This window comes from Solanum stenotomum, chromosome 12 (genome assembly GCF_019186545.1).
Source record: "Solanum stenotomum isolate F172 chromosome 12, ASM1918654v1, whole genome shotgun sequence".
NCBI lineage: Eukaryota > Viridiplantae > Streptophyta > Magnoliopsida > Solanales > Solanaceae > Solanum > Solanum stenotomum.
The window spans coordinates 36,158,565-36,179,685 of record NC_064293.1 but is presented as its reverse complement, the minus strand read 5'-3'; the positions used below and the strand labels follow the sequence as shown (position 1 = coordinate 36,179,685).

The following is a 21,121-nucleotide window of genomic DNA, read 5'->3' as shown; positions in this document are numbered from 1 at the left end:
ATGTATAAAATGCGTTTGTGTTTGTATAAAGCGAGAGAAAATTGTATATATACATATATTTTCGTTCCTCTCTCTCCCCTATCCCAGATCTCGCTCGCCACTCTCACTCGCCTCTCTCACTTTATCCAAACACAAATGTATACATTGCGTTTGTGTTTGTATAAAGCGAGAGAAAATTGTATATACAAATACAAATGCATATATTTTCGTCCTATACACTTATGATTATACAAATATGATTTTCCCCGCTCAGTTTTCTTTTGTCTTTCTCTCTTTCTCGCTTTATACAAATACAGATTATACAATTGCTTTCTTTTGTAAATGTAAAACGAAATATACATATTTATGTTTGCAATAGAGCGCAATTATGCAAACTATAGCTATAACATACAAATATGATTTTTATGTTTATTATATATGTGAAAATTGCTCATCAATCAAACTCAATAGATTTGACTTAAACTTTAGGCATATATGAAAAGTAAAGGTAAAATTTAAAGATCACTCCAAAATAGGAATAATCGGTACCAAAACTTGAAAAAGGGGTCTTTTGTCCATAAGACATAGCCTGAGGCCCATATCAGTATTGATAGAGCGCAAAGCCCATTATAATCCACACGACTCTTCCACCTCAAAGAGAATTACAAAAATAACCTGTAGCATTATAGGTTTATGAAGCAATTACTCAATTTAAAGGTAATTTATTTGAGCAAGACAACGTTTTGTTTAAATGATAGAGAAGTTACTTAGTTATTGTGATTCCACGTATAAAGTCACTCATGTTATATCTTCAGTAGATAATGCAGGCATAATTTATTTACCTTTTAAATTGAAACATTACAAAAATTAAAAATTATCCATTATTTTATTAAATTGATCCACTCCTCAGATTCGATCCGGTAAAATTAAATGGGTGGAATATAGAGTGCAAGGATCGGCCTCTTTTATTTTCTACAAAAATATTTGAAAATAGCTACAAGCTTTATCACTAAATTGTTCGTAGCTAACATAATTTTTAAATAATTTATCTATCGCTAAGTATATCGATTACTATCTCACTATGTTGTATAATACCTATGGATTCCTTTTCCCCTCTCTCGACGTAGGGCTATTTTTGTGTCTTCTTCCTCCTTAGGTTAGGGCCATCTCTAGGTTCTAGCTATCTGCTTAAATGACTTATTCTTCAACAAGTGTATGTTTAAGGAATGAATACATATACGTAAAATAAAACCACGTTAATTTAGCATATTTTAAGAGCATAAATTAACTTTTTTTTGCTTATCAATCATACTAATATACGTGCCCGCGCGTTGTGCGGATTTTAATTTTTTAAAAAAACTAACAAAATTTACTATTCACTTTGCAATGTATATTTTAAAAAATAATTATACAAATCAATTATCGTATTTATTTGTGCATATTACAGTATCATTTTTATTAATACACAATTTAGTATTATGTTTATAGTTATAATTAGCTACATTTGATATTATTATTTAATATAATTAAAGATAATTAATAATTAATAATTAACTATTTGATATTTTAAAATTTTAAAAACGCTATCACCTATAGATAATTTAAATAATTAATTTTAATTAAAAAATTTATCATATTTTAATCAGTTACAAATCCACTGTTATCCAAATTATTATTTTTATTATTTAACAATTTGCACTTTTATTTTTAAATTACATTCAAAATAGGAAATTTTAAAATTCAAATTGAAAAATAATTGTCGTGGAAACTAACAAATATGCTATTCAAATTCATTGTTATCCAAATTATAATTTACCTTTTATTTTTAAATTGTATTTTAAAGTAGGAAATTTTTAAAATTCAAATTGTAAGGAAGTTTCAATTCTGTTTAATAGGTAGTTTTTCCTTTTTAAATGTATTTCAAAAATAGATTATTGAGTTGCTTAAAATTTAAAATTTAAAATAAATTTCTTATCAGTTAATCAAATCCTATTCTTTAGCAACGTGAAAATGGGGATAGAATTTGTTGACATGTGTTTTTTTGAAAGTCATATTTCTTTTTACATTTAATTTTTAAATACTTAAATTTTAGAATTAATTGTGGCGCTGACACATATGTTATTTTCCTCTCCTATTATATATAGATAGATATTTAGCTTAATTGAGGTTTTGAGTTAAAAATTAAAAGCATGTTTAGATCAACTAAGAGCATATGTGAATTCAATTATTAATGAAGGACATAATTTTGAATACTTTAAAGGCATATTTGGACCTTTCTCATTTTCCAAATGTTTGGCTCAAATAAATTACTTCACTTCATCAACATGTACAAAAGAACATCACATAAATTAGTTACTCCAATGACTTTGATGTGACAAATAATTGAATGGTTTTTTGTTATAAAATAATTCTTAAAATAACTTTTTGAGATAATTATTACGGACGGAATGATAGTATGAGAACGTAATCAATTTTTTTTTTCCTTGTGAAATTGAATATTCAAACTAATGTTGAATTACACCGTCAATCACGTTGCAGAAGGCAAGGTGCATCGAATTTAATCGATGATAATTGATGGAATTATCTTTTTTTTAAAAAAAAAAAAAGAAGTAAAAATGAAAACTATAGTCTAGTTTGGAAATTTGCAATTTGACTAGATTCTGAGTTAGTGGAGGTAGAAAAAAACATAGGGACACACAAAAAGTCCATCACTTAATGGAGGCAAAAATCAACTGTAGAATTTCAGTCAACAATCAAATAATGCCAATTTGAAGTGGCATGTACTTAATTAGTACCTAATTTTTAACGTATATCTTTGACTCATGCATGTACTAATGAAACTAATTCCTTCACATTATCTTTGACACAAACTCAGTGGACTATTTAAAATGATAAGCTTGCTAAAATCGATGTGTTTCCAAAATATCAAAATAATTTATTTTTGATACTTATTAGTTTATACACAACAATGTAACATTAGTGTAATACGATGACAAGAAGTTAATTATATATGTTAATCGTACAATCAAATTATACATACCATTTCATTAAAAAATGATGTTGGACATCCTTACTATATATAAAAACGCAAATTTTCAATAGACATTTCTATCATATACCATTAAAAATATGGAATTTTTGAGAAAAAAAACCATCAAAAACGTTTTCCACAAATAAATTCTTGTCTGAATTTTTTAACTTTTTTGTTGTGTGATCTGAAACTGTAGTGCCAAAGGCACATTAAATAAATTAGTGTCATTCTGACTATGTTGAAACAACTTATAAGCAGTAGGTGAAACTATTTAGAAATAATTATGCAAATTAAACATCAACATTAAAAAAGATTTAGTTAAAAACATTTCAAAATCTGTTTTTCATTATAAAATAATTTGATTTATAGGTATTTTATGTAGTTTAATATATATAAAAACATATTATTATTCAAATAGAAATTAAAAACCTCATAGAGCTCAAATTCAGATTTATATCTACAAATTGAATTGTGACAACAGATCAACAAGGCCCTAAGTCAGTATATATTGTGATTACGAATTCAGCACAATCTAGTACTTAAGTTTAAACTCTGTATTTTTGTATTAAATTTTTTATTTAAAAGCATATAACTGTGATTCAAAATTTCTAAACTAAAAATGAAAATGCTTAAGCCACCACCGAAAGTTATAGTGGCGTAGTAAGTACTCATTCATTCTTAACCTAAAGATTAAGTTATAGTAGAGTAGTAAGTATTCATTCATCCTTAACCTAAAGATCTCGAATTTGTGTTCTCTTAGATACGAAGCCATCTTTGCTAAGGAGCGCATGAATCTAAATTTATTCAAACTCCAATATAAATATTGGACATCGCAAAAAAATATGGTGGGAGAAGTGGTGGTGGAGTGTGTGTGGTGGGTGGTGGGGGGGTTATAATGTGATAGGATAAAGTCGAAAAAAAACGTGAAATGAAGCTTTTTAGAATGTGGTGTGTATGTGTTTATATGAAGAGGAAAAAGCAAATTGTCAGGGTAAAGAAGATATCCCCACCCCACCCCACACATAACATAATAATAATATTGAATCGACATAAGCTTAGTCTAGTAGCATGCTTCCCAATAATTTTCAGCTTTGTAAACCATCAGTAGTACTACTACTCCATTATTTTTTTTCATGGATATATACTGACATAGAGAATCTTTTCTTTTTTCTCTGTCTCACCCTATCTTTTTTTTTGTGGTCACTATGCCATAATAATTTCTAACATCAATTTAGACCTTTTATACCAATCAATTACAACAAATTAATCCATCATATTTGGGTTTATTCATCTATTAAAATGCCACATTGATATTACCTATTTAGAGGGAATCTATAACTGTCTTTATTTTTATCCTTGAGATGTATCCAAAAAATAGTATATTCTCTTTTTCCCATTTTTAAATAGAAATTATTATTCAAGAATTAGTTAAAAACATTTCAAAATCTGTTTTTAACTATAAAAGAATTTAATTCATAGGTATTTAACGTAGTCTTTATATATATATAAAAAAATATACACCGCAAATAATTTTTTAAAATTTAATCATATGATATGATGAACTACTACTTCAATTATCATGGATATGTACCTCAGTTCATTTGGTGTCAAATTGACATAGAAAAACAAGAATATTGCTATGGGAAAATCATTAAACAAGAGTAAAAATGATGAAGGAAATAAACAAGAAAATGGCATAACCAAATTAATAAAATGATAATCATATTAAAACAACAAAGTCTCCCTCTCTTCTATACCCAAATATACCCCAACCATTTTCCCCTAAGCTACAAGGAGGAAAAATTTCTCAGAAAAAAAAAACTCAAATGAAAAAAAGTTATCATTGTTGGTTAATTCCTCTTATATGAGGACTCCAACATTGTAACCCCCACCCAAAACCTAATACACATTCTGAAAAATACATCAAGAAATTAAAATTGCAATGTCATGCATCTATATACATACAAAATAAGATTAAAATTAAAATTAAAACTAATTAACTCACTGGAACTAGAAAGCAGCTTTTTCTTCAACTCTGAATGATGTACTCTTCATGATAAAGCTAACTTGATATTGTGATGGGATGAATAGGATCCGAGGTTCCTCTCAGCGCAAAATGAGAGACTTTTTCAACCTTTTGACTGTAAAAATTTAGTAGGGCTGAAAATTTACTTGCAGCTGACATGATCACTCCGATCCAACTCCTCCCATAAATATAAAGTCATGTTGTTTCTTCTTCTTCTATATATAGTCTTGACAATATTTTAGTAGAAGGGAGAAAAAAGAAGGTATGTTGTTCGGATCCTTCAAAAATACTATTGGATATGTGTATATGATACGAGTACAACAACATTGTTGGAGGATCCGAGCAACATAGACGACGAAAAAGTACCTACCTAGCTAGGAAAGACACACATGTTAATAAAAATGAGAGGGAGATCAAGAAGGAAAAAAAGACAAATTAAATGTACTTGTCCTAGATGAGAGAAGGGACTGAATTAGACCCCATATTTGAAGGATCAAGCCAAGCACCATTCCAAGAAAGTGAAGGATCAGATGAATTAATAATTTGTTCATGAATCTGATGATCCATTTTCTCTTCTTTCAACATTGTGTTCCCATTTCCACCACCTTCATGAACATTATTAATAGTATTGTTGTTGTTGTTGTTCCCCCTTGACATTTGCAATTCCTCATAATTAGGAGTCAACAAGTTGTGAAAATTGTTACCATTAATATTGGACATGAACTTTTGTTGTTGAAGGCTTGAAGCTATAAGAGAAGCCATAGTTGATGTTGATGATGAAGATCCAAACATATTAGGGTAGCTTGAAAGAAGTGAAGTAGTTGAAGTTGTACAATTGCTAGTACTCATGACATGAACATCTTGGATTTGCTTAATAGGATTGAACCCACCATGCCCGTAATTATTATTATTATTATTCTCATGACCCATATTGACTACTCCTCCAGAAGAATTTGAAAACCCTAGCCCCATACGACGATCCATTAATCCTGGGATACTGTCTGTTATAGAATACACTTGTCCCTCATCGACTCCTCCACCATGACTCGAAACCCTAGAATTAAAAAGCCTTGAAAATGGAATGTTGAGATCAGACCTCTCACTAGTCAACCCATAATTAAATAAAGGGTTAAGATGATTTGGTGAATTTGTAGTAGATAGATGGTCAATATTATTATTATTATGATGGACTCCATGAAGTTGATGATGGTGGCTAGGGTTTAAAATATTCGGAGTTGAAGTAGTAATTATATCATGACTAGTAGTAGTAGTAGAAGAAGAAGAATTAACTGATGGTCTCTTGATTCTCTTGTTCTTCCTACATCCACCTCCAACAGGTACATTCCTTAATGTTCCTCCTCTAGTCCAATACCTTTTACATGCCTTGCAAAAGTGTCTTGGCTGAGACAAACTATAATTGTTGTAGTAACAAAACTTCGTATTCGACGAATCACAACGAGGACATTTAAGATGTGGTGGTGGTGGTGGTTGTTGTGACGGATCTTGAATTGGTTTCTCCATATTATTACTAGTACCATTTGAATCCATCATCAAGTTATTTTTCTCATCTATCTGAAGAAGAGATAAAATATCATATTAACAATCGAAATATGATCGAAAGAAAAAAAAAAGAAATTAAAGAGTGGATGTGTGATAAGTTTAGGGTAAAAATAATAACAAGACCAATGTATAGAGATATTCTAAATCCAAATGCTACAAGACAAAGATGGGGTCATGGGGGGTGGGGGTGGCGTGGGGATATTTAGACTAATAATTGAGAAAGAGAAAGGAAAGAAACCTGTGGCCATATTTGATTAGTAGTGGAAGAAGAGATGAGTACCATCTTCTCACATTCTCCCACCATTTTACTTCTTTCACAAAAAAAAGGAATCGTTTTGAAACAAAGAATAAGCAGACAAAGTTAGCTAGGTGGCGACGTGAGTCTTCTTTCTTCACGGTTTGAGACAAATATAATACTTAGAGAAAACAAAAAATATAAAGTACTGTAGTAAGTAAGCATTAATTAAACAAGGGAAAAGAGTCTGATATACCCCTCAACTTTGTCATTTCGAGTTGATATATCCTTCGTTATGAAAGTGGCCCATATATACCCCTACTTATATATAAATGACTCCATATACCCTTTTCCTCTAACGGAAATGAAAAAAAAAATTAGTTTAATTTTTTATTATTTTTTTAAAAAAAATATAATCCCATATGAGTATATTTAATCCTCCTTAAACATAACATTTTTTGACTTTTTTGTTTCAATGACTAATTTAGATTTATTATTTTGATGGTCAAATATATTTATCTTTCACTTGTAAAACTTATTATAGATGACCAAAAAAATTTCTTCAAATAGAAAAATTAAATTACAATGTAGACAAAAAAATAGTTTTAAATTTTTTTCTTTACACTAAGGAATGAAAGAAAAAAAAAATAAGAATAAGAAACTCAAATAATTATAATCAAAGAAGTCAAAAAATAATTTATGTATGAGAAAGATTAAAATATACCTTAAACTTTGCTAGAAGAATCATATATACCCCTCAATAATTTTTAAGAAAATTAAAAGTCAAATATATAAATTTAAAACTAATTTTTTCACTTTCGTTAAATGAAAGGGTATATGTGAGCTTATTTTATAACAGTAAGGGTATATGTGAGTCGTTTGTATAACGGTAAGGATATATATGAGTCACTTTGATAACAAGGGGTATATCAGCTTCAAATGACAAAATTAAAAGGTATATCAGACCCTTTTCCCATTAAACAAACATTTTTTTGTGAGTAAATGTTTCATATGAAGAAAAAAATCAGAAAACTTTCCACTATTTCATGAATACGTTATTTATTTTCTACCATATATTTTTTCAATGAAGTGATCTGATAAAATAATCATATTCTATAATATAATTTTTTCGCTGGTGGCGAAAACCTTTGTCTATTGGACTTTCAAAGTAAATATTAAAGTAAGGGAAAAGAGTTGGATATACCTCTCAACTCTCAACTTTATCATTTAGAGCTGATATACCTTTCATTATGAAAGTGGTTCATATATTCCCCTATTGCTATACAAATGACGCACATATACCCTTTTCCTCCAACGAAAGTGGAAAAATTATTTTTTATTTAATATTTTAATTATTATTTTTTAAAAAAAAATATAATCCCATATGTGTATATTTAATCTTCCTCGCACATATTTTTTTTTTTTACTTTTTTTGTTTCAACGACTAATTTAAAGTTATTATTTTGATGGTCAAATTTATTTATGTTTCTCTAATTTTCTTGTAAACTTTATTATAGATGACCCAATTTTTTTCAATACAAAAACTTAATAACAACATAGTCGAAAATAATAGTTTTAAATTATAATATAGACAAAAAAAAATTAGTTTTAAAATTTTCTCTTTACACTAAGGAACGAAAGAAAAAAAAATAAGAATAAGAAACTCGAAAANATAGATGATCCAATTTTTTTCAATACAAAAACTTAATAACAACATAGTCGAAAAAAATAGTTTTAAATTATAATATAGACAAAAAAAAATTAGTTTTAAAATTTTCTCTTTACACTAAGGAACGAAAGAAAAAAAATAAGAATAAGAAACTCGAAAAATATAATCAAAGACGTCAAAAAATAAATTATGTATAAAAAAGATTAAAATATACCTTGAAATTCGCTAGAAAGATCATCTATACCCGTACATGATTTGTTTTAAATTTAAAAGTCAAAAACATAAATTTTAAAATATTTTTTTCACTTCAGTTAAATTAAGGGTATATGTGAGCTCATTTTGTAACGGTAGGTGTATATGTGAGCCGTTTATATAACGGTAAGGATATATATGAACCACTTTCATAACGAGAGGCATATCAACTCCAAATGACAAAGTTGAGGGGTATATCAACCCTTTTCCCTTATTTCTTTTCAAATCGATTCAATCAAAATATCCGTGGGAATATCTAGTGAAAAAATGAGTTAGTAGTGACTTGAAATTCAAAGTTTTTTTCCTTTTGATCACAATATTATGTCTTTTCAATTATTATGATTTATAATATATTTTGTGTAGTTTATAATTACGTAAATTGTATTTCAAATATTAAACCTAAAAATTTTGTATCTAAGTTCACAATCAAACAATGTCAGATAAATTGAGAGATTTAACTATCATGTTAATTGAGATAGAAAAAAAAGGATTAAAATATATTGAGAGACCACATTCTTAATGTAAGAAGAAGACAGAGAGATAAAGCAAGGAGCATATGGTAAGATGAATCTCTCGAGGTTCAAGAAAGAAAGAAAATATTCTCTAGTACTACAACTAGTAGTTGATAATCCAACATCAACATCACTAATTTTAATAACTAAACAAAAATTCTCTGTTTTAAATTTGATTGAACAGAGAGAGTCATACTTAGATAGGAGGGAATCCCTAGGGTTCAATATCCAAGGCACAAACACGATACAGCAAATCCCACTCCACTACTTTAATTAAATTACTATTAAACTAGTGTGGAATATTGTATAAATATAGCTTAATTAATTAAATTATGTGTGGGTGATAATGTTATACTATAAGATATACGCTTAATTAGTATGTAGATAATTAATTATATTGTGCAATCCTATATGGAAAATGTCACCTCATCTTATGATCTAGCTAGTGTAGTCTATTATATTATATTACATGGTGGGTTGTCATCCAATATTGTGGCAGCATAATATCATTATTGAGCCTGTGTGTCCAATGCATCAATTACAGTACACTATGTACTTTTATTTTCCTTTAAATGTTTTATTGCAAATTTGTTGACATCACAATTTTGAGTGAGGGATTTTGAAAAAATCTTCCAAATGACAAGAATGTATTTTAAAATAATAATTTAAGTTGTGAAAACTTAAAAATAAAAATATTCTAAGCCCTTGCTCATCACATAATTTAATAAGCTTAACTCAACCCCAAAAATTAGCTCATGAGGGATGAATGTCCAAATTTATATAAGGAGACCAAATTTTCATTCTCTTTCAGATATGAAAATTTATAACACTTCTAGCACGCCCAGACCTCGTTAACTGAAGTATGGACATTATAATATGGGGCCCAACATCGGTGAACAAAGTCTACTCTGATACCATGTAAAGATGGATCTTGAGCCTAATTCAACCCCAAAACTACTTCATGAGGAGAGAATTGTCCAAATTCATATAAGAAGACCAAATTTCGATCCATTTTTCGATGTGGAAATTCTTAACAGTCTTAAACATATGTTTCTCTCATGAGAAAAAATATTTTTTTAAAAAATGAAATTTATGTAATTAATATTGAGGGTAGATCTAGAAGTTTGATTAGAGACATGTAAGTCCATAGCTTTTCTCAAACCTCATATGATTCCGAAAAAATCTACAAAACATCCATAAATAATTAATTTTAAACTCAATTATTTTTGTAATATTAATTTTAAATCATGGTAAGAATTCACAACCTTGAAATCCTTGTCCTCCTATAAATGGAGACTATGATCAAACTTAACGTAGCCAATATGTAGCGTCTGGCAAACTCAATCTAGATTCTAAGAATGGACAAAACAATTTCTGAAGTGTCCCCGCAAATGCACTAATTTTTGTTGGTGGGTTTGAATGCGATGTGTACATGTTTTTCTCCTTAATTTATATCTTACTCGCTCTGTCCTTATATTCCTTTTAAGAAATCATACATAAGAATAACAGTTTTACTAATTCATCCCTTAAAATGTCTTTTTTGAAACCTTACAAATTACTTGTTTATACTTTCAAAAAATATGTAGGGATAAAATGATTTTTGTTTTAAAAATTCGATCTTAATTTTATAAATGGACAACTATTTATAGTAACGTGGTCATACAACTAATATGGAATTGGGAATAAGTGATGTACTTAATGAATATGATGAAGAAAAAAGAAGGAAACTTTGGAGTGTTTGCAGAAACTTATACTAGATCTATATTAAAACAAGGGAAAAGGGTCTGATATACCCCTAATTTTTTCACTTTCGTTAAATGAAGGGTATATGTGAGTTCATTTTATAACGGTAGGAGTATATGTGAGCCGTTTGTATAACGATAAGAATATATATGAGTCACTTTCATAATAAGGGGCATATTAGCTCCAAATGATAAAATTGAGGAATATATTAGGCCATTTTCCCATAAAACAATTACTACATATCCTAAGAGAGTGAAAAATTCCAAGAAGAAAGTGACAAGAGGCTGCATGTGGATGTCCACATCTCATTCTCTTGAGTCTCTATTTGCAATTTGTACCTCATTTTGAATTTCAGGCCATCCTTTATTCTTAAGTTTTACTTCTCTATTTTTAGGCCTTCAATAGTTCAATATTATTATTTCGACTAATTCAAATTCGTACCAAGTGGGTTCACTGAGGAGTTGTCTTTTTTTGTTGAGATTTTTCATCCTCAAGTCTCGAATTAAGTCGCACCATAATCCTTAGTGATCCAGAATTAGCACTTGGCTTTTAGAATTTTATGGTCGTTTGGTGTGAAAAATAACACTAAATAGTTTTAGGATTAAATTATAGTGTCACTTAATTTGTTGTTTGATTGGCAAGTTCGGAATAATTTATTCCGAAATTAATAACTAATACCGGGATAAGTTATCCCTCCCTTTGGGTGGTATAGTAATAGCGGGATAACTTATCCAGGGATAAAATAGGTAAATGACAAAGATATCCCTTTAAACCCTTTTTATACATCATTGTTCATATTCATGAAGGGTATTTTTGTAAACAAATAACATGTTCTTAAAATCTATGCAATGCATATTATTTTGACTACAACAAATCTAACACTAATACGAAATAAACTCAGCATAACTTATCCCATTATAACTACTCCCAACATATCTTATTCAATCATAACTAATTTCATAATAACTTATTTCATCATAACTAATCTCATTAATTATAATTTATATTCAAACCAAACGACCCCTTTAAGTCTTTCAAATATTTTAAAATTTGATGTTGTAATTTATGATTAAACATATTTAACCTTCTTGTTCCCTTAGACTATGAATATTCACAAATCAACAACTTATGACATGCTACATATTCAATTATTTAATGTCTTGTGTTGAATTTTTACAATTACTCCATATATCCGAGAGTAATATATAATATTGTTGTAAAAGTAAGTAGTCTGAATAACACATATTTAGGATATAAAAGGAATTAAAAAACACACAATTTATTCAATTATATGTTTCATATGCTTAACTAAATCTTACGAGGACCAAACTAGAATCCAAATCAGAATATTTTTTTCCGTTCATTTTCATGACTTCGAAGTAATAGTAAAGTCTGTATAAATTGAGAAAGAAATAATTTAACAGTCAAATTAAGTTAAGGATGAGAAACGTGTTAGCCGTCTGTCCAATAAGATGGAAGAAGATCTCAATTAATTGATTACAAAAGTCTTAGTTGGAATGCTTCACTGGAAAGCATATTCTGATGTAAACTCCTCCACTTCCACTTTGCTTCTCTATCTTATCACATCACACAACTTATTGTGTACTAGTACTATATTCCTTCTACCATATTTCGAAAAATATATAGTAATACATTATATTATCTCAAATTGTTGTGAAGTATTTCACGGACCATCTCATACTTTGGCCTTGTTGTATATATAATCTTCATAATTAGTGTATAAACTGTGTATATTACAATCATATTAATAAATAAATTTGGCTAAACGGTAAAGATCATTTGGTAAGTAGACCTATGTTTTTATCTAAATTGGAATTTTGCTTGTTATAAGGAGCAGTGTGAATAGAACATAGAAATTAGATTGGAATTCATTCTTCATATTTGCATATGTATAAAACTGTTGATTAATATGGTTCATGAATCATCATATGGATGTGTAATGTGTTTTGGTACTTTTTCACGTTCGGTTTGTTGAAATCTCTTGAAAAGTATTTTTTTTTGGCAGAAGTACTCACTAACCCCCTGAACTTGAAGTTTTTTATACAGTGTACACCTAAACTAAATTTCGTTTTAATTACCCCCCGAACTTGTTTATTCCTCTGTCGCGTGCACCTTTTTCGTCCACCTGGCGTAGAAATTGAGCACACACTCTATTAGGCGCGTGAGGAAGTGATTTTTTGCCACATCACAAAGCTACAACGGTAAAAAAACGTAAAATCTCCATTTTTCTTTAATATTTGGCATATTTAAAACGAAAAATAGGGCAAAATGTAAATGAAAAGTAAAGGAAATAAAGTTTAACACTTACTTGGTAAGAATTTCAGACAAATTTGAAATTTAATCGACCCAAAAATAACTTTTAAACAATGAATTTTAAATTTAAGAAATTTATTTTTTGCAATATTAATTTATCCAGGTGACTGTTATTTATCCAGGTGGAAATCCACATCACCAATTTAGACAGCTGTCGCGCGCGTGCAGTCACAACAGGAGTAGGTGGACGAAAAAGGTGTACGCGACGGAGGAATAAACAAGTTCGGGGGGTAATTAAAACAAAATTTAGTTTAGGTGTACACCGTATAAAAAGCTTCAAGTTCAGGGGGGTAATGAGTATTTTTGCCTATTTTTTTTAGAAAAACAAATTCATTAAAAATAAGAAAAATAACTTATCTAATGAAAGTAGAGAAAACAAGTTATACTAGTGAAAACATTGATTGTATCGTCTTCATCCAAGATGTATCATCCCGCACATACCTCATCTTCACTCAACCTCCAAACCCCCGTAACCCTCGTCCCCACTATCCCTCATTCCTACCTTCACACTCTTATCTCTTATGTAGTATTTATTTAAATTATATATAAATATTTTTAGAATAGTTACTTTTAACTTATCTATCGAGCTCAAAATTCATTTCGACAAAAAATATTTTCCTCCATACCAAACACTAAAATTTCCAATCTAATGTAAAACCATGTGGTGGCAGCTAAGCTAGCTACTAATAAGGATAATAAAAAAGAATAAGTAAATGGTTAAGGGGAACAAACAGATTTTGTAGTCCCCCAAGGGATTTTCTCATTCTCCAAACATCCCATCATTACGATTCTTCTATTCACTCACTATACATTTGAATCTTATTCCCATTTTAATTTTAATATAATATGGATGGCTTTTTAGTTTTTACTACTTTTTACCCATCCACATCAAAAAGCAAAAGCAAATTATTTTTAAATCCAATTTTTTACCCTGATTCAAATTACTCAATATTTAATCTTCACTTGACAATGGACCACCATTTGCAATCTTTAATAAATCTAAGTTGTTTAATTAAATATTCTTTTTTTATTGGTAACAAGTAATGGGTTTGTCGTTGTTACGGTATATGTTTAAAATGAAAATTAGGACCTACTTTGACAGACATATATCAGAACTTTTGAATATATTATTTATATGATCTAACACCTAAATTTTCCTTTGTAAGATATGTATATAAAAAAAATATGTGTATCAAAATCAATATAGAACATGTATGGATACATAAAAATTGGAATATATATATATATATATAATCATTTCATTAGAGTAGTTGAGAATGGATAATTATGTTAATGACCGAGGATTAATCACAAAACAATGTTTGGTCGTATAACAAATTAAAATGACCTAAATAAACGACAAAATAAGAGTATATTAGGAGCAAACATTAAAGGAAAAAAATAATTAAAGAGTATAGCATCGGTCAAATCAACACTTTGGTACATAACATACCACTCTCTAATCACCAAAGGACAAGGGTGGGGTACTGGGTGGATCCTTCTCGTACTCATGAACATAATATCGTGTTTGAGCTCTGAATATGTTAATTTTTTTTATTAAAAATGAAATAGATGTATGTCTTCTATTTGATTTTTAGTTAAAAAATGGCCCTAAACTAATAAAAATTTCGCCAATTTGCCAATCACGATGGTATTTCATTTTGATTTCTATTAATTCATGAGGATTTTTGGACCAAAAACAAAACGAATCACATTTTTTTACTTCTTTTGATTTAAATATATAATTATCTTTTTAACCTTTTTAATATTTATATATCTAAATTAATCAGATCAATAAATGTCGAACAAACGTAAGTTAAATAATCATGAAAAACACAAGTCATTGGTTCACACTCAACCAATCCTGAGCCAATTAAGCTGCAAAAAAGGACAAGAGATTCCACAATAGTGAAAACCCAAGGTGCACGTTAAAGGGGTGTCTGGCCTTTGTAGGGTCAAAATGTACTGATGGAGGAAGAAGAAGAAGACTCAAGAGTCAAGACTCAGCCACTAAGGAAATTGATTACCAACAAGGGTTGCGGTGAAGTGGTAGTACTCCTTCACCCTTAAGGCCTAAACCAAGAGGTTTCGGGTTTGAGCCCCTTGGGTACGGAGTCATCTTTGTTAGGGAACGCTTTACCCCCAATGTGGGACTTTTTGGCGCGAATCTAAATTTAGTCGAACTCCAATGTGGATATCAAACACCGGGGATGGGAAACCAAAAAAAAAAAAAGGAAACTGCTTAAAACAATATTTAAAAAATTGGGGGACCAAACGCATCAAATCCAACCCAACTCTATGTATCCATCATATTGCACTCCAAACAATGTTCAGACAAAGATTTCTAACCAACTTGTTCTCTACGACTATTTCTATTATCCAAGAATTGAAGATTACGAGCTTTATATTGATTTCATGTTTATATTGTATACTAAATTCTATCTCACCTATCACAATATTTAATTTTGACACATGGCACCATCCGAATGGCGCTATTAATCAAATAATTGTGATCAATGTGATTAGACAATAGTTTAAAGTGAGAGACGTTAACCTACCACTTAGTGTTCTTTATAACAAAAAAAGTATAATTAACTAACAAAGCTTCCTTTTTTTTTTTTCCATTTCTTGGACGATAATACTGTGTCAATATAACTTTTTATCAATCAAAAGAGTAATCCTAGTTTAGATTGCTTAACAAAGAAGTGAACATGTGCACGTACGCTTAATTTGGGGAAACTTATAAGAATAATTCCTAAGCATTTGTCATTTATTCTTTTCCAGTTATAGATAATTAATTAAAACTCATATGTTTGGTGTTAGTCTAAGTCACTGCTTTTCTTGTTCAACTTGCTTTTGTGATCTTGTTTGATTTTTCTCTCTTTGTCCTCGTTTTAGTTCACTAGATGAGTACGCTATATACGAAAAAAATATTTAAATGTCTTGATGTTTATATCAAATCAAATAATTTAATTATAAGAGTCACGAATTAAACTAAAAGTGATAAGACAATCACTTAACTAACAAGTGATTAATTTTTTATATATATACAAGACACGTATCTTTCATTTATTTGCTTGATGTAAATATTGAATATAACAATGATAACATAGTTAGCGAATATGGTAGCGTATACGTAGTATCAGATATGACTAAGAATATTCGTTTATATACATGGTTAATTTAATTTCTCACATTTGAGTTTCTTCAAGTGAAATGGTGTTAGGTATATATGCATGCATGTTCAACAATTTGAAAAGTACACATAATTTAATATGAAGATGATTCCAAGGGAAAAGAATGTCGCCTGGAAACTGTCGTTGAAATTATGCCCTTTGGTGGATTTTATGCTAATATTGTTGGATATGAAATAATAGAAAGACAAAGTTACTTCCCAAAAGAATAAAATATTTATACAAATATTTTTTTTGCCATTGAGGTGCCATATTGACTTCATATGAGTTTCTCTTAAATGTTTTTTGTTTGAAACTAGTACAGTATATTTTAAGAGCCATGGAAAACACTAATATGAGAACTAGAAGGTGTAGCATCTCTTTTTTTTTACCCTTCTCTTGGTGACTCGAAGTTAAATTCTTGGAGTCGGAGGTTGGAGGTACAGAAGGTGCTTACCACTTGAGCAATTATTCTTATCAGCGAATAATATTTTAGTTCTCTTTTTATATAGGTAACTTTTTAAGCTCCTTTTTTACCGCAAAAAGAAGAAAAAAAAAAGACAAGGCACCCACTATATATAGTTTTCCTAAATTTTTCACTAAAATATATATAATCACCATCTTATGTATCTATCTTTGATATTTTTCTTTCAAGACGAGGAACGTAGTATCAAATAATTATGTAATTTGGAAGGAGTTTTCACCAAAGGTTTGGCATGGAGCTAGTCGTCTTCATGAAAATAATACTAATACGTTAATTTACATCGGTAATTATTTCTAACAATGAAAAGGAAGTTCATTAAGGCTTGACAAGGACAAAAATATAGATTCTCCCACTTTTCAGTTGATTTAATTTTGCCCACTCAGCAAAGAATTCTTATCAAAAATAATTTTATATTCAGAGCTCGAATTTGAAATTTTCAATTAATAATAAAAAGTATTGACCACTCCACCTTAATAAAGATTTTATATTCAAGACTCAAATTTGAAATCTGTGATTAATAATAAAAAGTACAGATCACTCCACCTCAATTTTGATGGTCACTTTTTACTACTATTAATAATATTCCAAATCAAATTAATAACTTAAGAAAAATCTTTAGTACTGTATGATATATATATAGTAATATATAATAATAATAATAATAGACTTAATATTATAGATATATTAGATAGTGCGAGAGAGAATTGGGTCATTTTCAAATAAGCTGCCAACCGCTCTTATTGACTTCATTCAATTGTTTGTCGCCAAGTATATCATTTTCACAACGATTTATTTGCATTAATTGATTTTTATTCATTTCAGGCTTTAAAGCATAGAGTAAATACTTTTTTATATAATTAAAAAGATATTAATTATTATTATTTTTAAATTTATTTTTATTTAAATAAGAGAGTTTTTACATAGCCAAGAAAGTATCATATTAAATAGGTGTTATTAATTAAGAATAATTTAATAAAAATACTTTTTAATTTTTTCAAATATAAGTATTTCTTAAGGGACATGCGTGCACAAACGAAAAATACAATATAATATGGATAGAATATAGTGGAGTAATACTATTTTAACTTGATAAATTAGAGGAAATAACATTAACTAAACAATAAGTAGGAAAAAGTATTGGGTTGTTTTAAGTATATTATATATACTACCTTTATGTGTACTACGTACCATCAAACGATCATAATATAGGGTGGGTTCGGTGAGAAAGGAAAATATTTTTCATGGAAAATATCTTTTAAAATAAATAAATGAATTTTTTATTTATTTTTTATGTTAATAGGTATACAAAAATATTCTTTTATTATATTTAATTTAAATAAATGAAAAATGGGGCGGGAAGGTACAAGTGGTGGCTTGGTGGGGATGAGGACTTGGGGGGTGAGAGTAAGGTGAGTTGGACATTTTCAATATAGAGTGAAATTTGTTTTGTCTTTTTATTAGGAGGTCATTTTCTTGATTTCAAAAGAATTTATTTTCCTTGTGAAAGTATTTTTTTAAAAAGTTGACTGATAAAACAGATAAAAATTTAAAAATATTTTCTTGATGTCGAAGAGTAGCCCTATGAAAATGTCTTCAAACCATAACAACAATAGTATATAGCGTCACCATTTTATTTCTTCGATAGAAAATGACATTAACAAATTAGAATAAGTTAAAATTCTTCACTTGAAACAAAAGAGTGGAAATTTGATGGGATTTAGGAGGGAACAAGCAACTGAATTTAATTGGTAACTGAAGAATAATTGGAGGGGCCATAATTAGATTAGCGCGAAAATCTAGGTATTAGGTATAAGTTTTAGTTAAATAATCCCAACATATATAGAGTGGAAGTTGGACCACAGTTTATATTCTTCCTCCTTTCATTTTTATTTATCTATTATATTAATTAAAAATAATTATTTATCCATTTTAACATATCAAAAAAAGATACTCCCTCCGTCCCTTTTTAGTTGTCCACTTTAAAAATGGCACACAGATTCAGGCAACAATGATTAGCACAGTGAAGTTACAATTTTACCCTTATGACAACTTTTCACTTCAAAATTACAACCACTTATTTGAATTAAAGTGAAATAAATTGGAGGGAAACAACATACACTTTTACAATTTTCAAGAAGTGTAAATAAGGGTATAATAGGAAAAAATTTGTTGTCCTTTCTTGATTTGTCAAAATGGACAACTAAATAGGGACAACCAAAAAAGGAAATATGGACAAGTAAATAGGGACGGAGGGAGTATGTGGCAACATTTCCTTTTTGGTCAATCCCAAAAAGAATGTCACATTTCCTTATTTGGTAAACATTTCAAAGTCTTCATTTATTTCTTAAACTCCGTGCCCGGTCAAATGTTGCCACATAAAATGGGACGGAGAGAGAATATTTTTCTATATTTTACCAATAACATTACGTATTTATTTTTCAAATCTATCAAAACTATGTATTATTTAAGGCATGTGTAATAATTATCTTATGAATAAATAAAAATGAACGGAGAGGATTATCTTACACCACATGACCACAAGTCCTCAAGGATCACAATCACAGGTCATGACAGTCAACCTCCATAATACTTTTATATTTGAGGAGAGAATTAATGATGGTACTAATTAAATCCAATAATCCTGCCACATGTTACACATTATGGGACCATGCCTTGGCATCAAGTCCCTAACTTGGATTTGTGGTCCTCCAAATCTTGTTTGATTGAACAATTTACTGTTCTATCAACTTTAGTTTTTCTTACAAAAAAAAAAAGTATATATTATAAAAATATATATATATTTGTTAGTAATTATTTTGATAGACGACTATACAGGGTAATACCTTAGTACTAAGTATTAACTAAGGGTGGCAAAACCAAATAAAAGTTAGGTCAAGTTTGTTAAATAGAGCTTAATTAATTAACTTGTCGAATTAAAGATTCAAGATTGATACCAAAATATATTATAAAGAAGAGATTTGGTTTTGTATTCCTTTATAAATTTATTTTTATCTTTTTTACAAAGATTTTTTATTTTTACAACTAAGAAATCTTCATTTTTGTACATAAGAGTTGAAAAAGTCATTTTTTTTCTAATCAGTGACCACTAAAGGATCGTTTCATATTATAAACCGAGTTATTCCAAATTTGGACCGTTAAAATTATGGAAGAAAAATCAAAGTTCGATTTTTTTAAATTTTTGTTTTTCCATTTTCTCATTACTATATTCCCTTTTCTTTTTATTATTATATATTATTTGAACATGGACCCTATTTTCGATTGTAATTTAAACTTGACTACTTGACCTGACCTTATGTGCGGGCGTTCATACTTCATAATAGTTCATAAGCCTTATTAATCACATATCCTATTATCAAACTTGAAATATAGAATGGTGTCGTGTTTTCAAATGAAATGTTGTTGTTTTCTTGTCCTTGAACATATTTTCTAGATAGGATGATGAAGCCATAAACATGAAAAAGGAAAGGAAGAAAAAACGTTTTCGATTTTGTTATGAGTTTTTAGAAATCGTTTTATAAGTAATAGGGACAAGAATTATTCCTTTATTTTGAACTTACATTGGAAAAAAGGAACGACTCATGATTTGAAACTTTAACAATATTCTAAATCTCATGAATCGTTCCTTGAGTTCCAGTTATCAATTCTTTGAATTCCAGCAACGTTTCTTGGAATTATTCCATGTTTTTATTGGGAATATTTTTATCCAACAAAAAAAAAAAGTTGTACTAAAAGAATGGTTCAAGTATTAGTAATAATAACTTTTAAAATAGTGGCAAATATTTGATATGATTTGCTTAACTTAAGTTGAGAGAAACAATCTCTCTGCGCATAATTTATCCTTCACAAATTCTATTTTTTGAGATTTCACTAAATATATTGTCATTACTTTTAATATTTGATAGCAAGTGCTAAAAATGAGGATTTTAAGGGGGGAAACAAGGAAGGATATAACAAGGTGGAAAAACGAATCGACACCAACAAAGTGAATATTCATGTTACCAAGGCCCACACAATTGAGCTACTAAAGATTCCCCGTATACCCCCTAATTTAATTTCCCGCAATAATAACAAGACAATCTAAATGGGCCGTCCTTATTCTTTC

The 21,121-nt window shown here is 28.9% G+C and overlaps 1 protein-coding gene across 1 annotated transcript; it reads right to left on the bottom strand.

Annotated features, from left to right (window-relative positions):
• Positions 1-4,715: 4,715 nt before the first annotated feature.
• LOC125846629 (dof zinc finger protein DOF1.4-like) lies at positions 4,716-6,962 on the bottom strand. Its single transcript, XM_049526183.1, has 2 exons — positions 6,835-6,962; positions 4,716-6,608 (listed from the first exon to the last, which is right to left on the bottom strand). The coding sequence occupies exons 1-2, from the start codon at positions 6,898-6,900 to the stop codon at positions 5,487-5,489; spliced, it is 1,188 nt and encodes a 395-aa protein (XP_049382140.1). The 5' UTR covers positions 6,901-6,962; the 3' UTR covers positions 4,716-5,486.
• Between the last annotated feature and the right edge of the window lie 14,159 nt (positions 6,963-21,121).